Source organism: Osmerus eperlanus, chromosome 15, assembly GCF_963692335.1.
Source record: "Osmerus eperlanus chromosome 15, fOsmEpe2.1, whole genome shotgun sequence".
NCBI lineage: Eukaryota > Metazoa > Chordata > Actinopteri > Osmeriformes > Osmeridae > Osmerus > Osmerus eperlanus.
In genome coordinates this window covers 12,206,478-12,230,806 of record NC_085032.1, presented here as the reverse complement: position 1 = coordinate 12,230,806, position 24,329 = coordinate 12,206,478, and the positions used below count along the sequence as shown (strand labels likewise).

Below are 24,329 nucleotides of genomic sequence, written 5' to 3'. Positions count from 1 at the left end.
GATTTGACCATGTCTTCTCTCTCTCTTCGTATTTACAGCTAACCATGAGAAAGTTCCCAGGAAGCACACCAGCGCGTCCGCCAACCCCGAGCCCAGGAAAGAGAGCCTTCCCCTGGGTAACAACATCACAGAGAGTGGCCTCGTCCTGGAGGTAGGCATGGCACATGGGTGGAATGGGTGAGGGAGGGTGAGTGAGTGAGAGTGGGGTAGAATTGGGGTGTGGAGTTAAGGTTAGCTCTCAGCTCCTTGCCTTGGGTATTGTGGCCACAGAGGAGAGTTTGTGAGACTCTAGTCTCTCTGTCGGGATGTGTAGCTGAATGGACATTGTGGTCAATGCAGAACCAAGAAGTCTCTGGCTCAGTCCAGGAACCACCAGCCATACACTTCTGTGCAACAGACACACACACTCACATATACGGTCACACGCACTCACGCACGCACACACACACCGCAGCATCGCCTCTGAGGATAATGAGTCAGTCCGTAAGTGCCCAGTGGCAATAAAGGCACCCGGGTGACCATGGCGACGTGCCGCCTCATTGCGTGACTCGAGAAGCGACCGATGCCAGGGGCGTCTGCTGAGCGTGCAGTGATTACCATGGCGATGAAATCCGCAAGGAGTGGGGGGTTGGTGGGGGGGGGGGGGGGCGGGGCATCAGGCGTGGAGTGTTTTCCTTCTCATTCTCAGAAAGAGGTGCAGATCTGTGTGTGTGTTAGTGTGTGTGTGTACCAGGAAGGTCTCAATGTTCACTGGGTTGTGACCCTGACATACTGGCTTTGATCTCTCCCTGAGAATGAAACAGGAGAGAGAGGACAGGAAAACATGTGATGTTTGGAAAGAAAGATGTGTTTACGGTCTTACTTTTTCTCTCTCTCTGTCTTTCTCAGTCTCTCTGTCTTTATTTTGTTTTCCTTCTTTCTCACCCCCCCTCCCCCCCAAATTCTCCTTGTTCAGTGAGTGTATTTGGGGTGATGCGTGCAAGCTGCCTCTTAAGGGCTGTAAGTCAAAGCTTTTACCCCCACCTCCACACCCCCAGCCTCAAGCAGACTATTAGGGGACACAGGGAGGGGTTGGGTGTTTCACAGCAGTCGGGGCTGTGCTGGGCTCCAGACCTGTCCAGCAGCCGCTGTTACACTTTCCATGACCTCACCCCCTCAGAATCACTCCACAACAATGGAATGGGAATGCTGAAAGAAAATGTTCCAAAAAACATGGAGCATTCTGGGGTTCTGTGTGGTGAACCCGTGGTTGAACCGGGGGTGGAGTGGTAGAGTATTGCTGTTTCATCTGTTCTTCTTGGACGGAAGTACAGTTTATGGGACTAATCTGCCTTTTGTGTGCTTTAGCATGGAGCTAGACTGAGTTTTACTGGAAGGACAGTAAGTTTAAATGTGCCTGAGGGAGATTGTATGGTTTTCCTTCTTAAAGAGTGCTGTGGACAGAGGGCAGTGAAAGAGTGGAGATTTTATGTGTGCTTCCCTAATGTGTAAACAGTATAGTGACCTGGCTCTCACACAGACAGAACGACAGGCAGGCAGTACGACAGACGAAGAGACAGACAGATAGACAGACAGGCAGGCAGGCAGGCTGGGGGGCAGACAGGCTGAGGGGCAGGCAGGCAGGCTGAGGGGCAGGCAGGCTGGGGTCAGACAGGCTGAGGGGCAGACAGGCAGGCTGAAGGGCAGACAGGCAGGCTGGGGGGCAGACAGGCAGGCTGGGGGGCAGACAGGCAGGCTGAGGGGCAGGCAGGCAGGCTGGGGGGCAGGCAAGCAGAGGGGCAGACAGACGTTCGTGCAGACACCATAGAGACTTGTCACGCACAGGCGGCAGTATTTCTGCTGAGCAGTACTGGGTTACTACATCGCTGGGGGAGAGGAGGGCAAGGGGGAAGGGGGAGACAAGGGAGGGGGAAGAGGTGGGAGGGGTGGTTGAGGCTAAAAAGGGGGGGGGGGCGGTGAGAGTTGCAGAGACAGGGGGGTGTATGGGATGCGGACAGGGAGAGAGAAGGCAGAGAAGAAAATGTGTGGGTGAGACAGAGTTGGCGAGGTTTGTGGAGAGGGGAGAGGGGGTGGATGAGAGGGGCGTGTAATCAGAGAGGAAAGGGGGAGAAGTGGGAGTGGGGATCAGAGAGGAGACTTTGTTTACTGGGTCATGGCCCCTCCAGCCTTCTGAAGGGTGTGCCGTTTTAACCTGTCAAACACTGTCTGTGTCCACACTGCTAGACTGTAGGCAGGAGAACAGACTATTCGTTGCACACACACATACACTCGCCCTTGCACACACATGCACATACACACATGCACACACACACACACACTCTTGTCTCAGTAGAGGTGCCTGTGTATTAGTGGTGAGTGCCTGATTAACCAGGATGAGAACAAGCAGAGAGGGCAAGCTCACTCAGAAGGTGTGTGTGTGTGTGGTTGGTTGAATGACTGACATGGTAGGAGTGGAGAAGAGGAGTGGAAAGCAAACCAAGTTCTAAGCCCCAGTCAACTACCACACCACACTATTACACTGCCTAGCCATCATATACCATACTACACCCTACACACTCACAAATACTGGCCTCTCTCGCTCTCTCTCTCTCTCTCTCTCTCTCTCTCTCTCTCTCTCTCTCTCTCTCTCTCTCTCTCTCTCTCTCTCTCTCTCTCTCTCTCTCTCTCTCTCTCTCTCTCTCTTTCTCTCTTCTCAGACCTGTAGAGTATCAGTGTAAAGTGGAGGTGACAGCTTCTGGCAGCACAGGAGCAGCAGTCACGCGATCGGCAGAGACTTGGAACTAGCTCAGACACAAACACACACACAGACACATGCACACAAACACACACACACAGCTGGTATATTGATGAGGATGTTAATAGCTGTTTAAGGAGCTTGCTCCTTACTCCTCTCTCTTTCACTCCCTCCCCTCTGTTTCACTTGTTCTCCTCCCCCTATCTGCCTCTCTCTCTCCATTCATTTTTCATTTTTCCTTCTTGCTTTCCCTCTCTCACTTCTCTACATACTTCTCCTCTCTTCCCCCCCTCTCCTCCCCCTCCCTTTCGTGAGGTTCAGATGATATAAGTGTGTCGGTTTCAGCGTGCTTCTTCCTAATCTCAACTGTGTGTGCTGGAATTTTTTATTGGTACACTTTGTAAACCTCGCCCTGTGTGTATGTGTCCTTTGTGGCTCACGAAAACTGACATTGTGGGGAGTTAAAACCATAAGCCAAGCTTCCTAAATGAATCTTACCATTGCCTTCATGAATAATAATGTATGCATTTGAAATGATTCTGGTTGTAATAGACTAAATGTAGATTGTAGTGTCTTTGTTAAAAGTACTGTTCAGCGGTGTATTAACAACTGCACTTCAACTGAATCTGAATCTTGAATAAGACGAAACTGAAGTGAACTGAATCTTAGTCTTAATCTGGTTTTGTTTCCCCCCCCCCAGTCTCTGACAGGCTTTGCCCTGGTGGTGAGCAACGATGGGATGGTCTTCTACGCCTCCTCCACCATTGTAGACTATCTGGGCTTCCATCAGGTAACACTCTTCTTTTTATCATGCATCCATCCATCTATCCATCCATCTATCTATCCATCCATCCATCCATCCATCCACACAAACAAACATGTATCCCCTCCCTCTCTCTCTCTTCCTCTCCCTCTCGCTCTCTTCCCCTCCCTCCCTCTCTCTCTCTTCCTCTCCCTCTCCATCACTGAGAAAAGGCCATGTGGCAATCACCAAACCGTATATAATTTTTTTTCCCAAGGCAGAGGCCACAGGGCAATCAGCATTAACATATTTACATTGCACACATTACCCACAGTTCAATGAGTAGGTCTCCAGGTCAGCAGGTAGTGACCAGGGCAACAGTCAGACAACCACCCTCCTCCTTTCTCTCCCCTCATCTTAATTATTGATGCCGTCTGTCGTACTCTGCTTAAATAATTTCCCATCACAGCCATGAACAAAGAGCTTCACACTGATACACACACACACACTCACCCCATGCCAGAGAAAGAGAGAGAGAACATTTAAGCCTGGAGAGGGGAGATTATTCTGCAAGAGGTTTTCCTACATTAAAATGAAATGAAATCTAAAGGTCTAAAGAGGCTGCTGTGATGCCCGGCCTGCCTGTCTGTCCATCTGTTCGTCTGTCTGTCTGCCTGCCTGTCTGCCTTTCTCTCTCTGCTTGCCTGTATGTCTGTCTGCCTGGATGCCTGTCTTTTTATGTTGCCTGTCTGTCTGCCTAACTGTAGTTTCAGCAGGATTTTACCACTCAACCAATATATATCTGTAACAAACGCACACACACACACACACACACACACACACACACAGAAACAAACACACACTCATGACATTCCCAGTGCCTTTGCACCACAAGAAAGCTGAAAAGCACAAGGCAGAAACAGCCTTTAGCCTTTGATCCTGTTTGTTATGCTGTCATTATCCTTTACAGGGACACACACAGGGGCTAGGGAAAATATCACTTATTCTCATTTGCTTTTATGAGAAAATCTCTCACGCACTCACACGCACAAGTCACCCGATCCGTCTGCCGAACAGGGGTGGGGGTGGGGAGTGGGTGCGGAGGGGGTTTCTGAAAGGAGGGGGTGGTGAAGGGGGGGGGGGGGGGGGTGGACCCTGCATGGTAGGAAGACAATATTGTTTTGGGAGGCAACCGTTCAAGAACTCTCGCGTGTCTCCGGTATGGAAATTATATAGAGGGGAAAATAGGAAGGTTGAATATTTTAGTGGGAAGCTGTCATTCTTTTGACAGAGAGCAAAGCTATTGCTGGAAAGACAGCAAGGCGCTGTGAGGGCTGTGTGTGTGTGTTGAGGGCTGTTCAGCTGGTCTAGGCCCAGTAGCTTTTCAGGAGCTGGTGTCACGCAATGTTTGACAAACAACACTGCTCCCGTTGGCCCCTAGGCCCTGGGACTGGACATGAACTGTAATCTGCCTGGAGCACAGAGAGTGAGAGTGTGTGTTCAGAAAGAGAGGCAGAGGATGTGAGTATGGGAAAAAGAGAGAGGAGGATGTGCATGGAAGAAAAAATAAAGGGTGTGTGTGTAAAAGAAAGAATAAGATAGAGAAAGATTGTGAGGGAGAAAGAGAGAGAGAGTAAGATAGAGAAAGATTGTGAGAGAGAGAGAGAGAGAGAGAGAGAGAGAGAGAGAGAGAGAGAGAGAGAGAGAGAGAGAGAGAGAGAGAGAGAGACCTTGAGAAATTCCAGAAGTGGCATCTAAAGAAAGAAGATAATGTTAAGATCATGCTATAGCAACCATCTGATCTCTGGATGCCCTAGTGTAACATGACACTGGTTTAAAGCCCCACAGTGGATAGGAATCTGAAAGTATGAATTCACCCAGCCTGAGTCAATGTTTCCTGTTCCATCATTCATAAGTAATTCTTATGAATTTCCAATCAGTAGACAGTTGTACAGCTACTAATGGCTTTGTTGATTACACCGAATGTGGGTTTGAATGGCATCCTGTTGAACAGGAACACGCTCCTGTGGGTCTCAGCTGTCTCTGTGGGGGGGTGAGATCAGGGAAGGGGTCAAATGGCGAAGCTGCCGTTGTTTGCAAACACAATAGAGTGGACCTTGATCCAATTTGTGGTCAGCACAGCAGGCATCTGTAGTGGTGTGTGTGTCTCCTCAAGGCTTTCCTTTTGATTATGATCTCCCTTAATGATGTGAATTTATCTCTTTCTCTCGTCCCCCCCCCCCCCCCAGACTGACGTGATGCACCAGAACGTGTTTGACTACATCCACGTGGACGATCGGCAGGAGTTCAGGCGTCAGCTGCACTGGGCCATGAACCCCCCGCAGCACAGAGGGGACCCACAGGACCCCCAGACGGCAGCAGGCACCGGTGGGTGAACTACTGAGGGGGGGGGGGGGGATGGGGGGGGGGGTTCTGGGTCAACTTAGTCAGATAAAGACACCCCGTCATCTATGTGTTATTGCGTTACCTTATGGTGATTGAACCTCATTGGGTCTGGTCTCTCAACTTCTTTTTCTCTCTCCCTTTCTTATTCTTTCCCTTTTCATGTCTTTCTGCCTCTTTCTCTCTCCCTCTCTCTCTCTTACTCTCCATCTCTCTATCCTTCCATCTCCAAATCTTTCATGCTCTCTCCATCACTCTATCCCTCCAACTTTCTCCACTCCCTCCAGGTGAGGACTATGTGGTGAACAGCCTGTTCCATTCTCAGGAGGCAGGGGGAGTACCTCCAGAGTTCTCCTCCTTCCTCAACAGGTGCTTCATCTCCAGGGTCCGTTGCCTGCTGGACAGCACCTCTGGCTTCCTGGTGAGTGGGACTGTCCTGGATGCCTGACTTGACTAAACTGAACTGAACTAGATGAGACCAGTGTCAGAACTTGGTTTCGATGTTAGAGCTTGGTTTGAGCAAAGTCCTGAGACCATACTACTCTTAGTTAGCCTGACTCTGAAGGACCCATTTGGCAATATAATAATATATGTTTTTAATTGCAGTCAACCTAACTATCTTTAGCCCACATCCTTGTATACTAAAGTTACCAGAGGCTTGGTTTATGGACATAGGACATAGGACAAGTCCATTTCCACTTCTGGTTCTGGTCCAGTTTTTTAAGCTCCCTGAAGGGACTCCAGCGTGACCCGTAGTTCTGACCAGCGTGGTTTGGACAGTTGGTGGTTAGCTGCAAGGCCACACATTAGCAAGCTCAGAATCTCCCGGTTCTGACCGCAATGATGGATCCAGAGAGTCTGGTTAGAACAGGGTCAGGGAGGTCCTGCTGTCATCAGACCCAGTCACGTGTTGGGCATAGGGCCCACATGGACCCAGACAGACACAGAGACCTTGTCAGATTTTGTAATGATCATTTCACTATATTCTTCGCCTCACCACCTTACTCCCCCTCCTCCCAGACCATGCAGTTTCAAGGGCGGTTGAAGTTCCTGCAGGGCCAGAAGAGGAGGTCTGTGTCGGGGGCCCTGATGCCCCCCCAGCTGGCTCTGTTCTGCGTGGCCGTGCCTCTTCTGCTCCCCTCCATTACAGAGGTGAAGATGAAGACGATGATGATGAGGGGCAAGCACAAGGGGGGGTCCGGGGGGATCATGGCACTGGAGCAGGGGTAAGGAGATGGACGCACACACAAGTTTAGACAAACATTTACCCCAATCTCTCTGTTTTGTCACACACACGGGACACATTCCTCACAAAAACAGTCCCTGAACTTCACCTGCCCCCTCAAAGCAGCTCTGGTCAGTTACAACTGTCAGTTAATGTTCAGTTAGAGGAAGACGCTGATTATCAGCTGAAGCATCGTGCTCCCACACAGAGGGACCACAGCACTTTACATTTAGTCATTTAGCTGACGCTCTTATCCAGAGCGACTTACAGTAAGTACAGGGACATTCCCCCGAGGTAAGTAGGGTGAAGTGCCTTGCCCAAGGACACAACTTCATTTGGCACGGCCGGGAATCGAACTGACAACCTTCAGATTACTAGCCCGATTCCCTAACCGCTCAGCCACCTGAGTCCCTCAACAGGAACAGGAACAAACCATACTCACTGGTGTACATGTGTATTGAACATGTAAGATTGACATGAACACAAATCAAAGCGCAAATCTGAACAATGCAGGAGGATACCGTGTGTCTTATAGAGCCCAACAGAGCTCCAGCTGCATAGCAAGTGACCCACAAAGCATAACAGTCAGCTAGAATGAGCTAATATGAGTGGACTGGTTTACAGTGTGTTGTTACACAGACTCAGAAGGACTCACTGAGAGGAAATACCATACACCAGACTTTGATAGAACTCCAAGTGATATTCAATATAAAAAATATTATGTGTAGTCCCTGTTGTTGTTCTACCATACAATCAGAATCAGTTTTACGGCTCAGTAGAGACCTGATCTTCAGAAGACGGGTCCAACAGACATGACTCAACACTGGGTGAAATCCCCAAACAATGATAAAATACAGAGTTTCAGAACTGGATAGATTCAGGCTTCACTGAGATAGCCTCATGTTAAACAGGTGCTTGTCGTCAGCTCTTGGAACCGTTAAAAAACTGTGTCTGTAGCGATGATGTGTGTTAGAAGTGAATCATTGCTCAGAGGAATCCCTAAATAGGGCTGGGTGGATGACATCATGTTCTCCCCAGGGCCTGACCCCTTGAGCCTGAGGGGGAGGAGAGAGAGAGTCGGGGGGGGGGGGGGGGGGGCAGAGGAGAGAGCAAGAGAGAGAGATGGAGAGAGGAATATAGAGAAACATAGAGAAAGACAAGGAAATATAAAGAGAATGATTTAATGTTGATTCCTCCCAGTTTTATGTTGTGTCCGTCAGTCCTCTAGCCAGAGTGAAAGTCATCTTCACTTTTGGCTTTGGACTGATTCCCCAACAGATCTGGCTGGCAGCTTCCGCTGCTGAGAAAGATTAGTCCTTAAAATAATCCACTGGACTGACGTTAGGGGGTTGTTCTGTTCGTTCTCTGGTTCTGGGAAATCATGGTCAGTTAAACAAATTGTTTACGTGCGGATCACTCCAATAAAAATATTTACAAGGGATTAAAAAGATAAGGTCTTTTAAAACACAAGGGCAACGTCAAGAGGTTAACTGGCATGAAATACTGACCATGAAAGGGATTATCCAGATCCAGTATTGATTAAGAAAACACAAATGATAAAGATGATGATGATATCTTGATCTGCTGAGAAAAAAATGATTCTAGAGGAGTTACAGTATACATTAGACATTACACATTAACATAGGGTCTATGTCTAATGTGTTCTCTTTCTCTGTCTCTCCCCTCTCCTTCTCTTTTTTTGCTTTTCACCATCCCTTCTCCTTCTTCCATCCATCCACTCTCTCATTCCCCCCCCCTCCCTTTCTGCAGCGAGCGAGAGGAGCACCTCCAGAGACACTCTGTGGGCGGGATGGAGGAGGGAGGGTGCGATGAGCTCCTCCTCTCCTGCTCGACTCCCGGGGGGGCCCAACGCGGCCACCACGCCCCCTGGACCCCCCTCTCTAAAGACAACCTCAAGTACAAGAACGAGGGCTTCTACAGCCAGGAGCAACCTCTCAATTACTGCAAGTCCTCCATAGCAGCACACAAAGGCCTCAACCCAGGCCTGGAGAACGGTTGGCCACTCAGGCCCAGCTCGGGATCCTTACGTGGGGGACAAGGGGTGGGCTACGTCCCCTCTAACCGGTTGGGGAAGGTGGGCCACTATGGTAAGCCCTACCGGATGTCCCCGGGGTGTCACGGAGGCGCAAGGGGTGGGGACGTCTACGTGCCTAAACTGTATGGGAGCCTCCAGAGCCCGGAGTCGGACGGCGGTTACTGCGTCGAGGTCATGAAGAGCGAGAACGACTACGGAGGCGGATGTTACGACTCCCGGTTCATGCCCACGGAGACGCCCATCAAGGTGGAGCAGGACTCGGACTCTGAGAACGGCTGCGACACCTACGGGCGCCCCTGGACGTGCCGTGAGCCCATCGATCGTCGCTACGGTAACTCCGGCCATGAGGGCATCCTCCAGATGAAGGCCGAGGCGGACTTCTACGAGCAGTACTCCCCCTGCCAGCGTGCCAAAGCTGGCATTAGTCCGCAATTCAACAACGGGCACTACCACAATCTCTGCAGCAACGGTGTTGTTAGCGCTGGCGGGCGTCCGTTGAAGTGTGTCCTCAACAAAGAGCACAGCTCCCAGTTCAGCCCCCAGAGACTGTCCCACCCAGACCCCCTGTGTAGCAGCCAGACCATCAACCTACTGGAGGCCCATCTGTACACCGGCGCCCCCTTGGAGTCCCCCCTCCACAAGGCCTACCTGCAGGAGGACTACAAGTCCCAGGACTACAAGCTGAGTTACCAGGAGTTCAAAGGTCACGGACTGGTTCACACCATCAAGCGGGAGCCAATGGACTCGCCACCCTGGTCTGATGGTGGCCATGACATGTGCGGGAACATGACAGGACATGCTCAGCGGAACGCTATGGCCACCTGTGTGATGAGCGCAGGGCAGCACAAAGCCAACCCTTACGCCTATATGCAATAGATAGATACGCAGCTATGACCCTGAGGAACACAGGTCCAGTTTCTTAGGAGAAATCGCTGATCTGACATCACTGGCTAAGCTGATGTGTAGACAATGAGATATTGTTTCCCCCATCCACTGATGTTAGATCAGAGATTACCTCAAGGAACGAAGGGAGAGGGAAGGAAGGAACGGAGGAAGGAAGTTGTAATCAGGGTAGACAGTATGAACTGTACAATCAATCCTTGTTCACCAGCATTACACCAATGAAGTTAAATCCACTAACTACCAATGTTTTCGGTGGCTAATCTTGTGTTTTAATCTGATACATTAATTGAACTAATGAATTAAATGGCCCATGCATTAACGATTACATGATGTGCAGTAATGAGTACAAGCTTGAAGGGACAGGCTGGAGATTTTAGGCTGAAGAAAATGCTTCTTTTTGTTTAGAAGGTCTTCAGGACAAGACTCAGGTTCAGAGACGTTTAGTGTTGACACAATCACAGAGCGAGGTGGGAGGGGGTGGGGGTCAATCTTCTAACTTGATTTTTTGTAATTTTGTTTATTGTTGCTGAGCATAAACTGTAATTACTATTCAAAGCACTTTTTGATATAGTCATGATGATGCAAACATTTTCTAGTCTCACGTTTAGTTTTATCTTTGTGTTTGTGTACACCTGCCGTTCTGTTGGCAGTCCAAACATATGAAGGGCATACTGTACAAAGTTTGGTGTTCTGCGTTATATACCCATCGGTCAGCTGTACACCCTTTTAGAATAAAGGGTCGGAGAGAGAATTGTTTGTGCGTAATTTGACATTTTAAAAATAAGTTTCTGTTAACACAGGTTTTCCCCAAAGAGGGTTTTGCATGCTTTTATTGAACAATATTGAAGGACATGGTACCTGTCGGATAGAGAAGAGAGTGTGTGTGTGTGTGTGTGTGTGTGTGTGTGTGTGTGTGTGTGTGTGTGTGTGTGTGTGTGTGTGTGTGTATAACTGTACAGTCACCTGAGATCTTAAGTATTTTTCATGTTTTAAGATTATTTGAATTCATAGTCTGATTTCTATGCGCACAAAACCGTTATGTGATCTCCTCTGTCATGTTCTTGTCTTGTTAGTTTGTAATATCATGGTGACTACATTAACAAATGACATATTACATATGTACATTTTTAGCGTCTCTTACCATTTAGTCATTCGATTTACAATGCAATAGTTATCATGGGGCATCTTTGAGCCACTCCTCAATTTCTTAGTGATAATAATCAATCGCTCATCAACAATCAATACGTAAAAACTACTGTTCAGCCATCGATTATGACGTTGCACTATTGGGAGAGAGTTATCAGTACAATAGACCTATCTTCCTCCAGACATGATGTCAATTTGACACGCACAACTGTACGCTTTTGACAATTAAAAAATATATAAATACATGTATTTTTTGTGTGCATTGTTTATTAAATTCAGTCAATGTCCAATGATGGTTGCTATTTATTGTCTCAGGCAGAAGTGTATATTTAAAGAAAAAATGTGTCTGAGTGCTACTTTCTTTTCTTGCTCTCTTTTTTGATAGATATTAACAAAGGCAAAGGAGTTCTCTTGTGAACTGTGGAGCTGCCAGGCAGCCATCTTGTCTTGCTTCTGTATGTTCTTTGGAAAAAAATTATCATATAATAAAAGTATTTCCAGAAGAGTCCGTACGTCTGTCTGTTTCCTTTGCTCCATCGTTGTTAGAAGCAGTACAGCAAGGAAGATTGACTGCACCAGTGGGTTAGCTAAGATGTCTTGGTTGAGAACCCTGCAGAGGATTAAGGATTCATAGTGACCCTTCTGTGACCCCTGGTATGGTGACCTGCATTTGACCTATGACCGTTACTAAGACACTGGTAATGCCGTTGCTCACACATTAGTACAGTCAGTTCCTTTGACCAAAAACAAAAGTGTTAGATGTATAGATGTAACAAGCCTTACATTTACATTTTACATTTTGTCATTTAGCAGACGCTCTTATCCAGAGCGACTTACAGTAAGTACAGGGACATTCTCCCCGAGGCAAGTAGGGTGAAGTGCCTTGCCCAAGGACACAACGTCATTTGGCAAGCCAGGAATCGAACCAGCAACCTTCGGATTACTAGCCCAATTCCCTAACCGCTCAGCCACCTGACTCCCCAAGCCTTGTTACTGTTCTCTTCTTACTAGAAGTAGTACTTAAAGTAGCATGTTATGTGTGACTACCACGTACAGTCAAACTTCCTTAGCGGTGGATTTGTGTGTCTAAGACATGTACTGCACCACTAGGCCAAATTAAACATCCTTCTGAGAAGCTACGTAACTCTTCCTGGTTGATAGATTAACACTATGATTAACCAACCAAATCAGATGGCTTCCAGACTAAATCAGAGACTTTGGCCTCATAATAAAGCAGGCACAGGACCAATGAGAATAACATAGTGACCTTGTGAGACACTACCAGAAGACTTGAGACACAGGGGCACTCACTGATTCCTGTATAGAAAGGATGACAAAACGAGGGATCAACAGTCTATTTTAATTCTGAAAGTACCACTTGAGTATAAAGCCAAGGGAAAGCTGCGTGTATTGCTGTCATTATGGTCTGTTGAGGTTACAGATTTGTGAGTCTGTTTGCAAACTGCTCCAGCTCAGCTCTAAATGGAGGGAAATCCTCTCTAACCCTAGCTTCACCCCTTGACCCCAATGCTAACACTGAAGCACGACCTCCATTCACCAACAAGAGGATTTTAGACACCAACAAGGGATAGACACCAACAAGGGATTTTCCTGGTCAAAAGGTAACTGCTGGAGTTCACGAGGAAAGCTCTTAAAATGAATGAACACCTTCATACTGCTGTTGCCATTGCAAGTGCATCTGTTTATCTATAAGTTGTGCTTTTATGCAAGCAGGTTAAGTCCACTGGGGGGAAAAATCTTGTTCAATGAACACCGACCTGGGAGAGAGGTTTCCATTGTGTTACAATGTAGATCCATCTTCCAGAGGAAAACCAGGCTTTTCTCACCATACAGGACTTAAATTAGCCAGCCAGGCACCCTGGCCTGAGGAAAACAGGTTAATGCTCTTATCGTAACAGACTGGATTCATAATTTAGCATAAGTTTGGCATGGCTGGCTACATCACACTGTAATACCTGCTTCTGAACCAGACCCGTATCATCTCCCAGGTGTCACTGGGGTAGGAAGAGGATCAGTCTATGTGATCAGAGGATTAAACACACACACTCCCATGCACGCACGCAGGTACATGTGTAGACACACACACACATACATACACACTTCATTCGTATGTACGCACTGTGAACACACAAACACTGTCAGCCAATCCCCTCTGTTGTTGCATGCTAGAGGCTATCCAGACAGCTTAAAGCTGTGTTACCAACCTTCACACTCAGTCCCATACCCTTCCAGGGAAAATGTCCTGCAGGAGCCATAATCCAGGACCCCTGGGGTGCCTACACTCTCACACACACACACCCACACCCACACACACACACACACACACACACACACACACACACACACACGCCTGAGGCTCCCAGGTCACCAGGACCTCAGTAGTACTGCTGGAGGTACAGGATGTCACCAGCGTTTTGGTTAGGTGACAGAAGAGATCTGTGAGTGTTGGATGTGTGTCATTGATGAATACCGTATATACGAGCTCAAGAGCCTTCTTTAAACCTCTATTGGATTCAAACATTCTCAAACAAAGGAGCAACAATCTCACAGCAGAAAAACATTTCACAACGACCGGGGTGCCAAGATATCGTTTCGAAACACCCAGCGACTGAGTGCTGTTCATCTGTCTGTCACAGAAGATCTTCACAGCATCTGTGAGACAGGGAGAAGTGCTCTGTGATGTGTTCCGCCAACTGTGTAGTCCTCTCCACTATGTCGGAGGAGATCTCAGTCACACACACACACACACTACTCCCTGCCGTGGTCTATGTGAGTATCATCTCCTCCGTATGTAAGTGACTATATGAGGGTAAATGTGAACCTGGTGGAAGACGGTAGCGGCGTTTTAAATGTTTAATCTTCGTCAGCACGCAGGCAGCCAGAGAGCACGCCATCAAAACAGTTGAACAGTGGAGAGAAGGATGGGGAGAGGAAGGAGGGAGAGAGGGATGGGGAGAGGAAGGAGGGAGAGAGGAAGGGAGAAGGGGGGAGGGGGGAGAGAGGAAGGGAGAAGAAGGGGGGAGGGAGAGAGGAAGGGGGGAGGGAGACAGATGGGGAGAGGAAGGAGGGAGAGAGAGATGGGGAGAGGAAAGAGGGAGAGAGGGATGGGGAGAGGAAGGAGGGAGAGAGGGATGGGGAGAGGAAGGAGGGAGAGAGAGATGGGGAGAGGAAGGAGGGAGAGAGGGATGGAGAAGAAGGGGGGCGGGAGAGAGGAAGGGGGGAGAGAGGTTTAGGTTGATCTACTAACAGACCCATAATCCTTTGCCAGGAAGGTTGCGTGACCAGTCATACCCTTTCATTCTCATCAACGGTAATTGGTCACACCCACTTGCTCCTTGGCCCCTAACCCCCACACTTCTCCTCGTCCCTGCCCCCACCCCTTAGCCCCTATCCTACTATCCGCCCCCTAACCCCCACCTTATTCCTGAATTGATCATTTGGGACCTTAAGGGTGATGATGGCTGTAACAGACCTGCCTCTCCCCCCAACATACATGCACCATCGACGAGCAGATGGATAGTAGTCACGCAACCCCTTTATAACCCTCCCCCCCCCCCCTTGCCTGGCCTCCCCAAGAGATTTCCTATGGTGTCTACTGTATGCTGAGGTCTAGGGAAACTGTGTTGGAGGTGTACTGAACAGAAGTGGCAGTGTGTGTGCGTGCGGCGTGTTTGGTGGCATCAGATGGCATATTAAATAAGGCGGGGGGGTCCTCAGAGGGGGTCGAGGACAGTTAGTGTTGCGCATACTCGGGACATATAGGCCACGGCTGACACACACACACACATACACTCACTCTAATGTAGTAGGTTAATTCATGCCTTAGGTCAGCACCGCTGGAAGTGATTCATAGGTTCCTTACAATAATGAAGCATACTAAAAAATCTATAATTCAAAAGTAGGGAGGAGTCACTGCGTGTTAATCTGCAGCATGGATTAAGAGAAGCTGCCGTGTATGTTTCAGTGTGTTTTGGGTTGAGTGGATGGTCCACTAGGCCGATTACACTGTGGGGCAAATAAGGACAAAACAGCGTAAATCCCATCCAACTAAACAAGACTGGTCATCATGACACCTACTGGTCATCACAGGTAACTGCACCTTCAAAGGTAAACAAAATACAGCATATAAAACAATAAACTTATACAAGTATATATATTTGAGAAATGTATAGTTATCTTTTAAACATTGATAGTCAATCCATAAAATATATATTTTTTATTAATTTAGGTGGTTACTAATCTTATTAGCATCTTGACAAAAGCAATGGAAGAAAAATATAAAACATTTATGAAAATAGGGCATTTTGATTAAGGCAAATAAATGCATAGTCAGGAGTACAGGTGCTCCGCCCCATAGGATTGGGGCAGATGTGCTTCTGTGCTTTCAGGATTCAAATAAACCTGGGTCATGATTCTGATTATTTAGCAGTGTACTCTGACCCCACGTTTGAGTAATCCCATAGAAGGCAAAACAATTGTGCTCCACTCAAAGCTTGAGGAGCGGAGGAGCAGTTGAGCAAAGGATCTCCGACCCCCTGCAGAGGGGTATCAATGTCAGAAGCCACAGAGAACTGCTTTGAGAGACAACCATTATTTTGTGTTGATGTAGTAAAGAAGGATTGCCATGGAGTATATGTTTATCAAGAGGCTGAGCTGTAGTATCAAGAGTTTATTACAAAAATGTATTGCGTTCCCACATTGGAAAAGTTGGTCTGTTTTGTCCATGTTCATGCTATACCACCAAGAATATACAGCTAAAGTGTTACAGTGCAGACAGAAAAGAATATAGTCACTAGACTCGTGTGCAACATATTAACCCATCCTTTTTTCAGGTTAGGGTTATTAGAGACCATCCCTCTCCTTCGGCTCCTCCTCTAGTTCTGCTGTTCCTCCGCCTCTAGTTCTGCTGTTCCTCCTCCTCCTCTAGTTCTGCTGTTCCTCCTCTAGTTCTGCTGTTCCTCCTCTAGGTCTGCTGTTCCTCCTCCTCTAGGTCTGCTGTTCCTCCTCCTCTAGTTCTGCTGTTCCTCCTCCTCTAGTTCTGATGTTCCTCCTCTAGTTCTGCTGTTCCTCCTCCTCTAGTTCTGCTGTTCCTCCTCCTCCTCTAGTTCTGCTGTTCCTCCTCCTCTAGGTCTGCTGTTCCTCCTCCTCTAGGTCTGCTGTTCCTCCTCCTCTAGGTCTGCTGTTCCTCCTCTAGTTCTGCTGTTCCTCCTCCTCTAGGTCTGCTGTTCCTCCTCCTCTAGGTCTGCTGTTCCTCCTCTAGTTCTGCTGTTCCTCCTCCTCTAGGTCTGCTGTTCCTCCTCCTCTAGTGCTGAGTTCCTCCCCCTTTAGTTCTGCTCCTGCAGGTTCCATTCTCCTCCTCCAGGTCAGATCTATAATCTTCTACTGAAAGGCATGGTGGGTGCAGTAAGTATTACATCATCAGTCAGTCTTCTGTCTCAGAGCAGGGTGCTTTGCTTGGTAGTGGGAGATGATCTGGTCCATGATGAAACAGTTTATAACTAGGAAGAGCAGTCCAGCCAGCCATATCTCCCGGAACGTGTTGTAGCCCTCAAACTCCAGGAGGTATGCCGGAGCCAACCACATAGCCTGGGGCAGACACAGAAAGCACCCATTTCACACAATCTAAAGATGAAGGAGACTATAGCTGTCTTCAGACTATAGAGCCCCAGAGAGCTCAAACAGGCCCTTTCAATGCAGACACATGATATACATCTATAGTCTCTATACATTCTGTATTTGTCATTAAAACAAACCTGTCCAGCAAACCAGAGGACCAGCAGCCCAACTCCCCGCTTTACAGACATCCTCAGACGTGGGATGACCACAGGAAGTAGACACAGGTACCACAGGAAGTACTGCAACAGTATGACACAATACACAATCATCATGACTCTGCAGCGCCGTTTTCTCCATGTTGAGGATATCATGAAGCGTCTAAAGGATCCTTCAACATAACAGCATAGTCTATGTGTTAATAGCCTATTTTCATCAGGTGCATCCAAGCATACAGAGGTAGGAGTGGTACCTGTGAGGTGCAGACTTTGTTGAAGGACACAAAGATGGCGGTGTGCAGGAAGAAGCAGAAAGGCAGGTCAGAGTAGAAAGCCAGGGAGACCTGGAAGAGGAGGAAGACCTGGGGGATGAAGGCTGCCAGTCCCAGATGCAGGCTCCAGGGGCTGTCTGCAAAACAATAGGGGTCTATAAAAGTCTGAAATTCTGAAAAAAGCTCAAAGACAGTGCATTTGTCGAGAAAGTCAACAATGGGTCCAAAGGCTTTATATTGTATGTGTAAGACATATTGTAGCCCATGTCAAACCTGCAGTAAGGTACAACATGTAGAAATATGGGGAGAAGTTGTGGCGGATGTCTCTTCTGGTCAGGTGGTACAGGTAGGTCTCAAACAGGAAGTTCCAGCCATACCTGTAGGATAGAATATAAGAGTTTTATCAAAGTAGGGACAGAGTAGAAACTGAAATGTAACTGAATGATGCTGCTTCTGTACCAGCAGAGCTCATCTACCATATCTGTCTATCAGTCAGTCTAGGAGGGGATAGTCATGGACGGAGGGGATAGTCATGGATACTCACATGTAGTAGAACAAAGCAGTCAGCCCACAGAACACTCCTCCAGCTACACCACCGAAGAGGAGCAGATCCTTACAGAAAAAAAGTCTGAGCAACCCCACCCCCCTCCTCCACCTGTTCTTCCATCCCCCCGCTGTCACCGTCTCCTCTCCGCCCTTCCTGATGCCCCCTCCCTCCTTCTCCTGTCCTTCTCTTGCTCCCAGAGCTAGAGAAAGAGCTATAGGCAGGGCGTAGGTCACCGGGTAGATCTTCATATGGACCGACAACCCGTACAGGGCCGCCGCAGGCCCCAGTTGCCTTCGCTCCAAGCAGAGCAGCGTTCCCAGAACCAGGGCTGCCAGGAGCGACTCGGCGTTACCTCGGGTCGACACCCCGGCGGGCAGTGGATTGAGAAGCCAGAGGGAGGCGACACGACTGGCCGTATCGCCATCGGATCCCCGTAGACAAAGGAGGTGGTGGAGGAGGAGGCCGGAGAGGAGGTCACAGGCCACGAAGAGCAGCTTCCCGAACATGGGGTTGAGGTAGATATTAGGGGTGAGAAGCCATGCTAGCAGGGGTGTGTAGCGGTAGGTGGGACGTCTGTACGGAGATTCACCCTGCACATCAGAGACAACTTAGCATCTTTAGACACATGGTTAATTGGGCTACTGGTCGGCACAGTTGTGAAATTGCCATTGCATAAGAATAGCGTTCATCCAGTGAGACGCCACAAAAGACATTTCTTGTCATGACATTCGTTAGCTCCTCACCTGAGTGATGAATCTCGCTGCATCCGTGAAAACATGGTAGTCTACATCAGTGTACTTGACCACCATCGTCTTGTCCTGATACACACCATAAAAAACCAGGACCAGACGCACGGCAAGGGAAACAGTGAAGAGAACATGTTTCTTCATGAGAAAAGACATTCCCTTTTCCACAATAGAAGCCATATTCATCCTTCTGACAGAGAAGACTTTTACTGTACGGACGGACTGACGGAGGGGTCTGGCTAGCTAGCTAGCTAGCACTGATTTCCGCCACTGGCTTCATCTGTAAATTTCAGATGATAATTTGGTTTAGTCAAATGGATAAATATAGCTACAAAAACAAGCAGTACACTATAGCTGTTGTCCATTATAAATTCGACATACATTAACGATGTTCACATTTAGAAAAGTTGTTCCAAGACTTTCTTGTATCCATCCACCACTAGTTGAAATCTCGCTAAATGGTGAGCCGAGTCAGGAACTATTTACACGAGGGACAAGGAAGCGCCACATGAACGACCAATCAGAATTAAATTCCTAACATTAACTTCCGCTCTGAAACAACAGGTGAAATCATATATCAAAAGTAAATATTATAAACATGTTATATGAATCTTAGTCAGCGTCCTACAAAGAGCTTACTTTAAAAGAAAACTATTAAGTATGTTTGTTTTATTGGGGCTGAATTAGATATTAGATATGTTAACTTTGAAAATGCCCTTTTAAGACCCTGGGTGGTAGTATTGTGCTACGTAAATTAAATGCACAGAGGACCACAGTATATACATACTTCATTGTATTCATTTCTATAGGCCTACTGTTTGTATACTTTAGATAAAAACCTAAAGTTTGTACAGATTCATGGTGACAACTTGTAGTAGAACTGAACAAAACAAAACAGAAACACACAATTACACCTCATTCACTCTTTACTTCTATAATATTGCCTAAACTGATTTTCCTTTAAAACACACTCTCAGGTCAAGTGTTGTTCTTCAGAATACAAATGAGTGACTTTATCACAACACAAGACCTTGTGGGGATAATTGCACTTTCGTCATAGTGAAGCCAGTAATAGTAAGGCAACTCTGAAAACAGTATACTGTAACATGGTGGAGTGTATAGTACAGCTTCAGACCAGTTAAGGTGACATAACTACTTACTTTTGGTTATATTATTGGTAAATGCAGCAAAAAATCCATCAAGAAAATAGTGGTATATGCAGCTATACTACATTACACATCACACTATATTTTATATTAGTCATGTGCATATAACTGATGAATACATTGGCATGGTAAGAATGCAGTGCAAACACATATCCAAACTAAACACATCTCTGCCTGTCATCACATGTTTCCTTCCACTGACAATCATTGCAATACACCCCTCAGAATTGTTCCATCCTTTTCAGGGTCTAGGGGGAGCAGTAGCGCCCATAGAAGAGGACACTATTGGTGGGGTTGTGTCTGATGAAGAAGAGGAAGGGGTGGTCAGCGATGAAGGAGGCTGGCATCATGGCACAGCGCAACATCATGACAGCGGCCGTGGCAGCGGCGGCTTCTGTGCCCTCCTCGTTGACCTCCACAAAGGCTTTGTGGATGACTTTGGACAGGACAAGGTTGTTGCTGGGAGACATGCCTGTGGGGAAACAGGTAGAAACAGGATGTAATCATTTGAATCATCCACCTTGTAAAGTGCAGGTGTCTGATCTGCATCAATTTGTATTTGATTAATTCATTAATAATGAATCCATTCATTTACAATGTTTAAAAGAACAGAGAATGTGCAGAGGGGAAAACAGAATTAAGAAAGAAACAAAGGCGAAGGCCCTACCAGAGAAGTCAGCAAGGCCCTGGTCGAAGGCATCCGTCATGCCCATACTGGTCAGTTTGGCTTTCAGGTCCAGAGTCTGCTCCAACTTGAACCTGGGCAGGCCCACCTGCACTTCCTGCATATCCATCATATCTGGTCTGGTCCATTCTAGAAAGTTCTCATAGCTCAGATTCTTCTCCAGCTGGGGGGAGACAGAGGCTTTCATTTATACAGCTTTTCATTACTGGGGAGGGAAATAATTTGTGAGAGTATTCAAACAGAGTTCAAGGCAGCTTGTAGGTAAATTGTTTCTTCTTCCTACCTTCGTCAGACCTGTGATATCATTGGGCAGCATGATGAGCATGCTCAGATCTTTTCCAACGTAAGGTAGCTCCAGGATCTGACAGTTGGCCTCAGGGATGAATGTCAGGGGGAATTTTGTCTTCTGGTACATCATCTTCACTGGCTTGCTCTCATTCTGGAGGACAACACCAGAATTATGTGATCGTATTAATAACAGATTCATGCAAAAGAGGTAGAACACAAGCTTTGTTCAATGTGTGGCCTTACTTGGTTGAGCTTGAACTGGGTGTCTCTTGTGTTTGTGTCCTTGAACTTCTTCTCCCAGCTGCCCTTGAAGTAGATGGCGTTGACCAGCACCAGCTTGGTCATTTCATCCACAACGCCCTCCTGCAGAAGGTTCTGGATCTTATCTAGGTAGGAGAAAACCGTAGAATCAGACCCAACCTTCTTCATGATAACTGGCTATACGGTAAAGTACAGTAAACACAGCTACATCACAGTCACCTTGTGTCTGTTTCGCCACCCAGCCGTTGATGTTGAGTCTGGCCCCCTCATAATTCTTCTGGAAGTCCACAGTCTCCAGCTCTGCATCGTAGTGTTTCCTGGTGTCTCCTAGAAACTCCTGACACACGCACACAGTAGTGAGAGAAGGTTCATAACGTTATCTCCGAAACGGGCACTAATTTTTCAACATGGACGAGTCGCGTCCCTGCGTCCATCAAACTGCGTCTTTCACACGCCCACCGTTTGGCTCTCCCTCCCTGCTCTCTCCCCCCCCCCCTCTGAATCAACATACAGGGCGTTACCTTGACAAACTCGTAGGTCTGCTCTCCATACAGCCTGTTAGCCAGGCTGAGGGCATATGGGGCGTCTTTCTTGTTCAGCTCAGCCATCAGCTTACCAAAGGCCACGTGCACGTCATCCTTTGTCTTGTGAAGGTGCAGGGACTAATGCAGAGAAGGAATAGGAGTCATCTTCAAAACGACATATATGTTTTTGAAGATTGGAGGTTAGGAACTCTGTGTGTGTGTGTGTGCACTGAAGTGGATGTAACCAGCATAATAATTGCCAGCAACGTAGGACCAACTTTTAGAGAATGTGTATTAATAGAAGAGATATTGTACAACACATTTCCTCTCCATGGGTGATAAGCAACGTACATTGTGCGGCATGACAGGCAACAATTCCTGTTTATCAAGCCACAGCTCTCTGATGACATGGAAAGGGAACAAATGGCAGGCGGCCATGTTAAAATAGCTGAAAGAAAACTTAAAGAAATAGGGCACACATGCAGTCCCAGTCGACCTGTTAGTAGATGTTGTTTACTGAGAAACCTGAAGAAGAACAGCACAGAGAAAGATTTTCTGGACTGTTTGTCTAAATAAGTTAGATTAAGTGAACAGACGGTGTCCTGTGTCTGAGATTCTCGGAAAACACAGCCATGGAACCAATCCTCTTTGTGTAGCCATGACAACATGAAATGACAGATGTTGTAACCTGAGAGACACTTTGAACAGCTTATCTTCACCAAGAACCCCACCCTTACCTCAATGTTAGACACACATGCAGGCCCCATACCCCCTTAACACACACTTCACCTTATCTCCCAATGCCCTTTCTCCCCTGGTTAGTCATTGCCATACTCTATTTTGTGTTACAGTTACCATCTTGACCAGAGCCTGAGGGAGCTGGGCTCTCTGGACCTGCTGTTGCATCATCTGCTCTGGGCCTGCTGCATGTTTAGCCTGCTTTGCTTTGCTGAAGCAGAGCACCTAGTGGTAGAACGGTTATGATGATGTTAAGACGATTTTGAGTATTCAGTCATTGAAATGTATCTTGGACAGTAAACATTGTTAAATTGTGTTGGACATTAACAGGGTGTTTGGGATATGTGTCTGTTTGTGTGTATGTAAATGCATATTGTGTGTATATAAGATCTGTGTGCGTTAGCGTTTTAGAAATAGAAACCAAGGCCTTTAAAGTTGAGTTACTGAACAAGTAGCTTGATGGTGTGTGACCACACCTTCCAATGAAGTGTATTCAAAGGAATCCACTCTGCACCACCATACCTTCCCTGGCCTCACAAGAGACACTCCTTTTACAAGTCACACCCACAACATTGCCTCATCACAGCTGGGTGTGTGTCATGTTCTTTGTTGGGAAAGACTAGTTTGGAAATATGACTAACTCACTGAGAGTGTGGCTCTGCCAAAGCATGTACAAACACAAAAGTCTACTCATTTTCTGAGTTTGAGATATAGTATTTGAGGTTGAGTAGTTAGTCTTTTTATAATGCCATCTTTCAGGATCCCTGTTCAAGTGAATCAGACTTGAGTACAAAGGCAAACCGACAGTTGTGTGGAACAGACAAACTGATAAGGTTTGATTGGTTTACAGCATGTAGCTTGGCCTTTATAGCAGGGTGTTGCTATAGTAACAACTGCCCTCTTGTTAAAATCACATTTGAAAGAGACAGGACTTTATATTTGCTGACGGAGTGAACCTACGGTGAGTCATAAGGGATAAACAGCACTGCCTGACTATCTGTCTTTCTCTCACATCAACTCTACAGTAGAAGTGGAAAGTTTCTAAGGACTGGTGTCAGGGTTGGCCCCATTTCTGGTTTCTATAGTGACTGAAACAACAGAGGGATACCCATTGCTGACATGGCAGAGTGTTATAACGTACAGACCAGTGTGAATTTAAAACATTTAAAACCTTCCTTACTTATGAGGAGCACACCTGGGTCAATGCCATGACCTAACGGTCCATGGACCAAATTCCTTTTTTAGGATTTGGGGTCCAGTAGACTTCACATAACATTCTCTGCATGCCCTAACACACAATGTTGTAATAAAGTAGGTCCAAGCACCACAATAGTCACGCTAGATTTTGTTGTCATAACAAGCATATTATAAGAATAAATTCTGTGGCCTATCCTTAGATACCTACACATTGATACAGACATGCTGTTAGACTGAAAGACCACCAAAGCCTACTAGACCCACCTCGGACATCTGTGTGGCCGTGTTGCCCCTGGCACCGAGTAGCACCATGGCCAGAGCTGAAGAGATGCTGAGGGGAGAGAAAAAGACGTTTCCTGTTGGGGTTTCCTCTGCAATCTTCTGGAACAGGGCCAGGGAGAAGTTGGCGTTTGCCTCAGACAGGGGTGATGACATGATGATGGGCTGCTGATGGCAAGGACGGAAAGGGGGGAGAGAGAGAGGTGAAGGGTGAGGAACCAGAACAGCATACTACACAGGATCTGAAAAAAAGTGTTAAGACGTTTTTAAACCATCCAGGTTTCAAATAGAGATAGTTTTCCAGGGAGTGATCGTGGGACGTCACCACGTACTGTTGCTCAGCTATCTATTTGAACAGTGGACAAGTTCAACAAGTTCAAGCACTCTGTGGCAAAAAGAAATGTCCGTCTTGAATACTCACGAATGAAAGGCTGTCTTTCCTAATAAATGTCAGAGAAGCTCTTTGGTCCAGAGGTTGCTAGCGTTCTTTCAAGAGTGGTACAGAAGACGTAGTACAACCAGCTACCCATCGGATATTATTTACATCATGGGGGACACGCCCAACGCTGTCATAAACTTGCTTCCGCATTCTCATCATGTGCGTTCGACGGCAAGCATAGTGTAT

General features: G+C 47.1%; 3 protein-coding genes across 10 annotated transcripts in view; 1 reads left to right on the top strand and 2 right to left on the bottom strand.

The window, feature by feature from the left end:
- The window catches only part of LOC134034972 (uncharacterized), a 40,216-nt gene extending 28,499 nt beyond the window's left edge, over positions 1 to 11,717 (top strand). The window contains exons 4-10 of one of the 2 annotated variants that reach the window (XM_062479717.1): positions 39 to 151; positions 3,435 to 3,524; positions 5,726 to 5,864; positions 6,167 to 6,300; positions 6,900 to 7,105; positions 8,875 to 10,970; positions 11,023 to 11,717. In XM_062479717.1, the coding sequence (XP_062335701.1) occupies positions 39 to 151; positions 3,435 to 3,524; positions 5,726 to 5,864; positions 6,167 to 6,300; positions 6,900 to 7,105; positions 8,875 to 10,036 (1,844 nt within the window). In that variant the 3' untranslated portion in view covers positions 10,037 to 10,970; positions 11,023 to 11,717. Of the gene's footprint in view, positions 1 to 38; positions 152 to 3,434; positions 3,525 to 5,725; positions 5,865 to 6,166; positions 6,301 to 6,899; positions 7,106 to 8,874; positions 10,985 to 11,022 lie in introns of both variants that reach the window. The other variant, XM_062479718.1, reaches the window with a different exon arrangement.
- Positions 11,718 to 15,884: 4,167 nt separating this feature from the next.
- On the bottom strand, positions 15,885 to 19,318 carry pigm (phosphatidylinositol glycan anchor biosynthesis, class M). Of its 5 annotated transcripts, none has more exons than XR_009932325.1 (7): positions 18,564 to 19,318; positions 17,818 to 18,410; positions 17,547 to 17,650; positions 17,256 to 17,410; positions 16,984 to 17,085; positions 16,544 to 16,816; positions 15,885 to 16,316 (listed from the first exon to the last, which is right to left on the bottom strand). XR_009932325.1 is itself a non-coding variant. In XM_062480119.1 (7 exons), the coding sequence occupies exons 2-7, from the start codon at positions 18,750 to 18,752 to the stop codon at positions 16,649 to 16,651; spliced, it is 1,311 nt and encodes a 436-aa protein (XP_062336103.1). In that variant the 5' UTR covers positions 18,753 to 18,846; positions 18,948 to 19,318; the 3' UTR covers positions 15,885 to 16,648. The 5 variants fall into 5 exon arrangements, 4 of the variants coding, with proteins under 4 accessions (XP_062336103.1, XP_062336104.1, XP_062336102.1 ...); XM_062480119.1 differs by having other exon boundaries at positions 15,885 to 16,816; positions 18,564 to 18,846; positions 18,948 to 19,318; XM_062480120.1 differs by having other exon boundaries at positions 15,885 to 16,816; positions 18,564 to 18,638; positions 18,948 to 19,318.
- Positions 19,319 to 19,474: 156 nt separating this feature from the next.
- On the bottom strand, positions 19,475 to 24,263 carry LOC134035202 (leukocyte elastase inhibitor-like). Of its 3 annotated transcripts, none has more exons than XM_062480123.1 (9): positions 24,126 to 24,263; positions 23,690 to 23,872; positions 22,346 to 22,453; positions 21,488 to 21,628; positions 21,186 to 21,303; positions 20,949 to 21,091; positions 20,701 to 20,856; positions 20,400 to 20,580; positions 19,475 to 20,204 (listed from the first exon to the last, which is right to left on the bottom strand). In XM_062480123.1, exons 2-9 carry the CDS (start codon positions 23,858 to 23,860, stop codon positions 19,981 to 19,983), a joined length of 1,242 nt encoding a protein of 413 aa, XP_062336107.1. In that variant the 5' UTR covers positions 23,861 to 23,872; positions 24,126 to 24,263; the 3' UTR covers positions 19,475 to 19,980. The 3 variants fall into 3 exon arrangements, with proteins under 3 accessions (XP_062336107.1, XP_062336108.1, XP_062336109.1); XM_062480124.1 differs by having other exon boundaries at positions 23,690 to 23,869; positions 24,126 to 24,256; XM_062480125.1 differs by lacking the exon at positions 22,346 to 22,453.
- Positions 24,264 to 24,329: the final 66 nt, after the last annotated feature.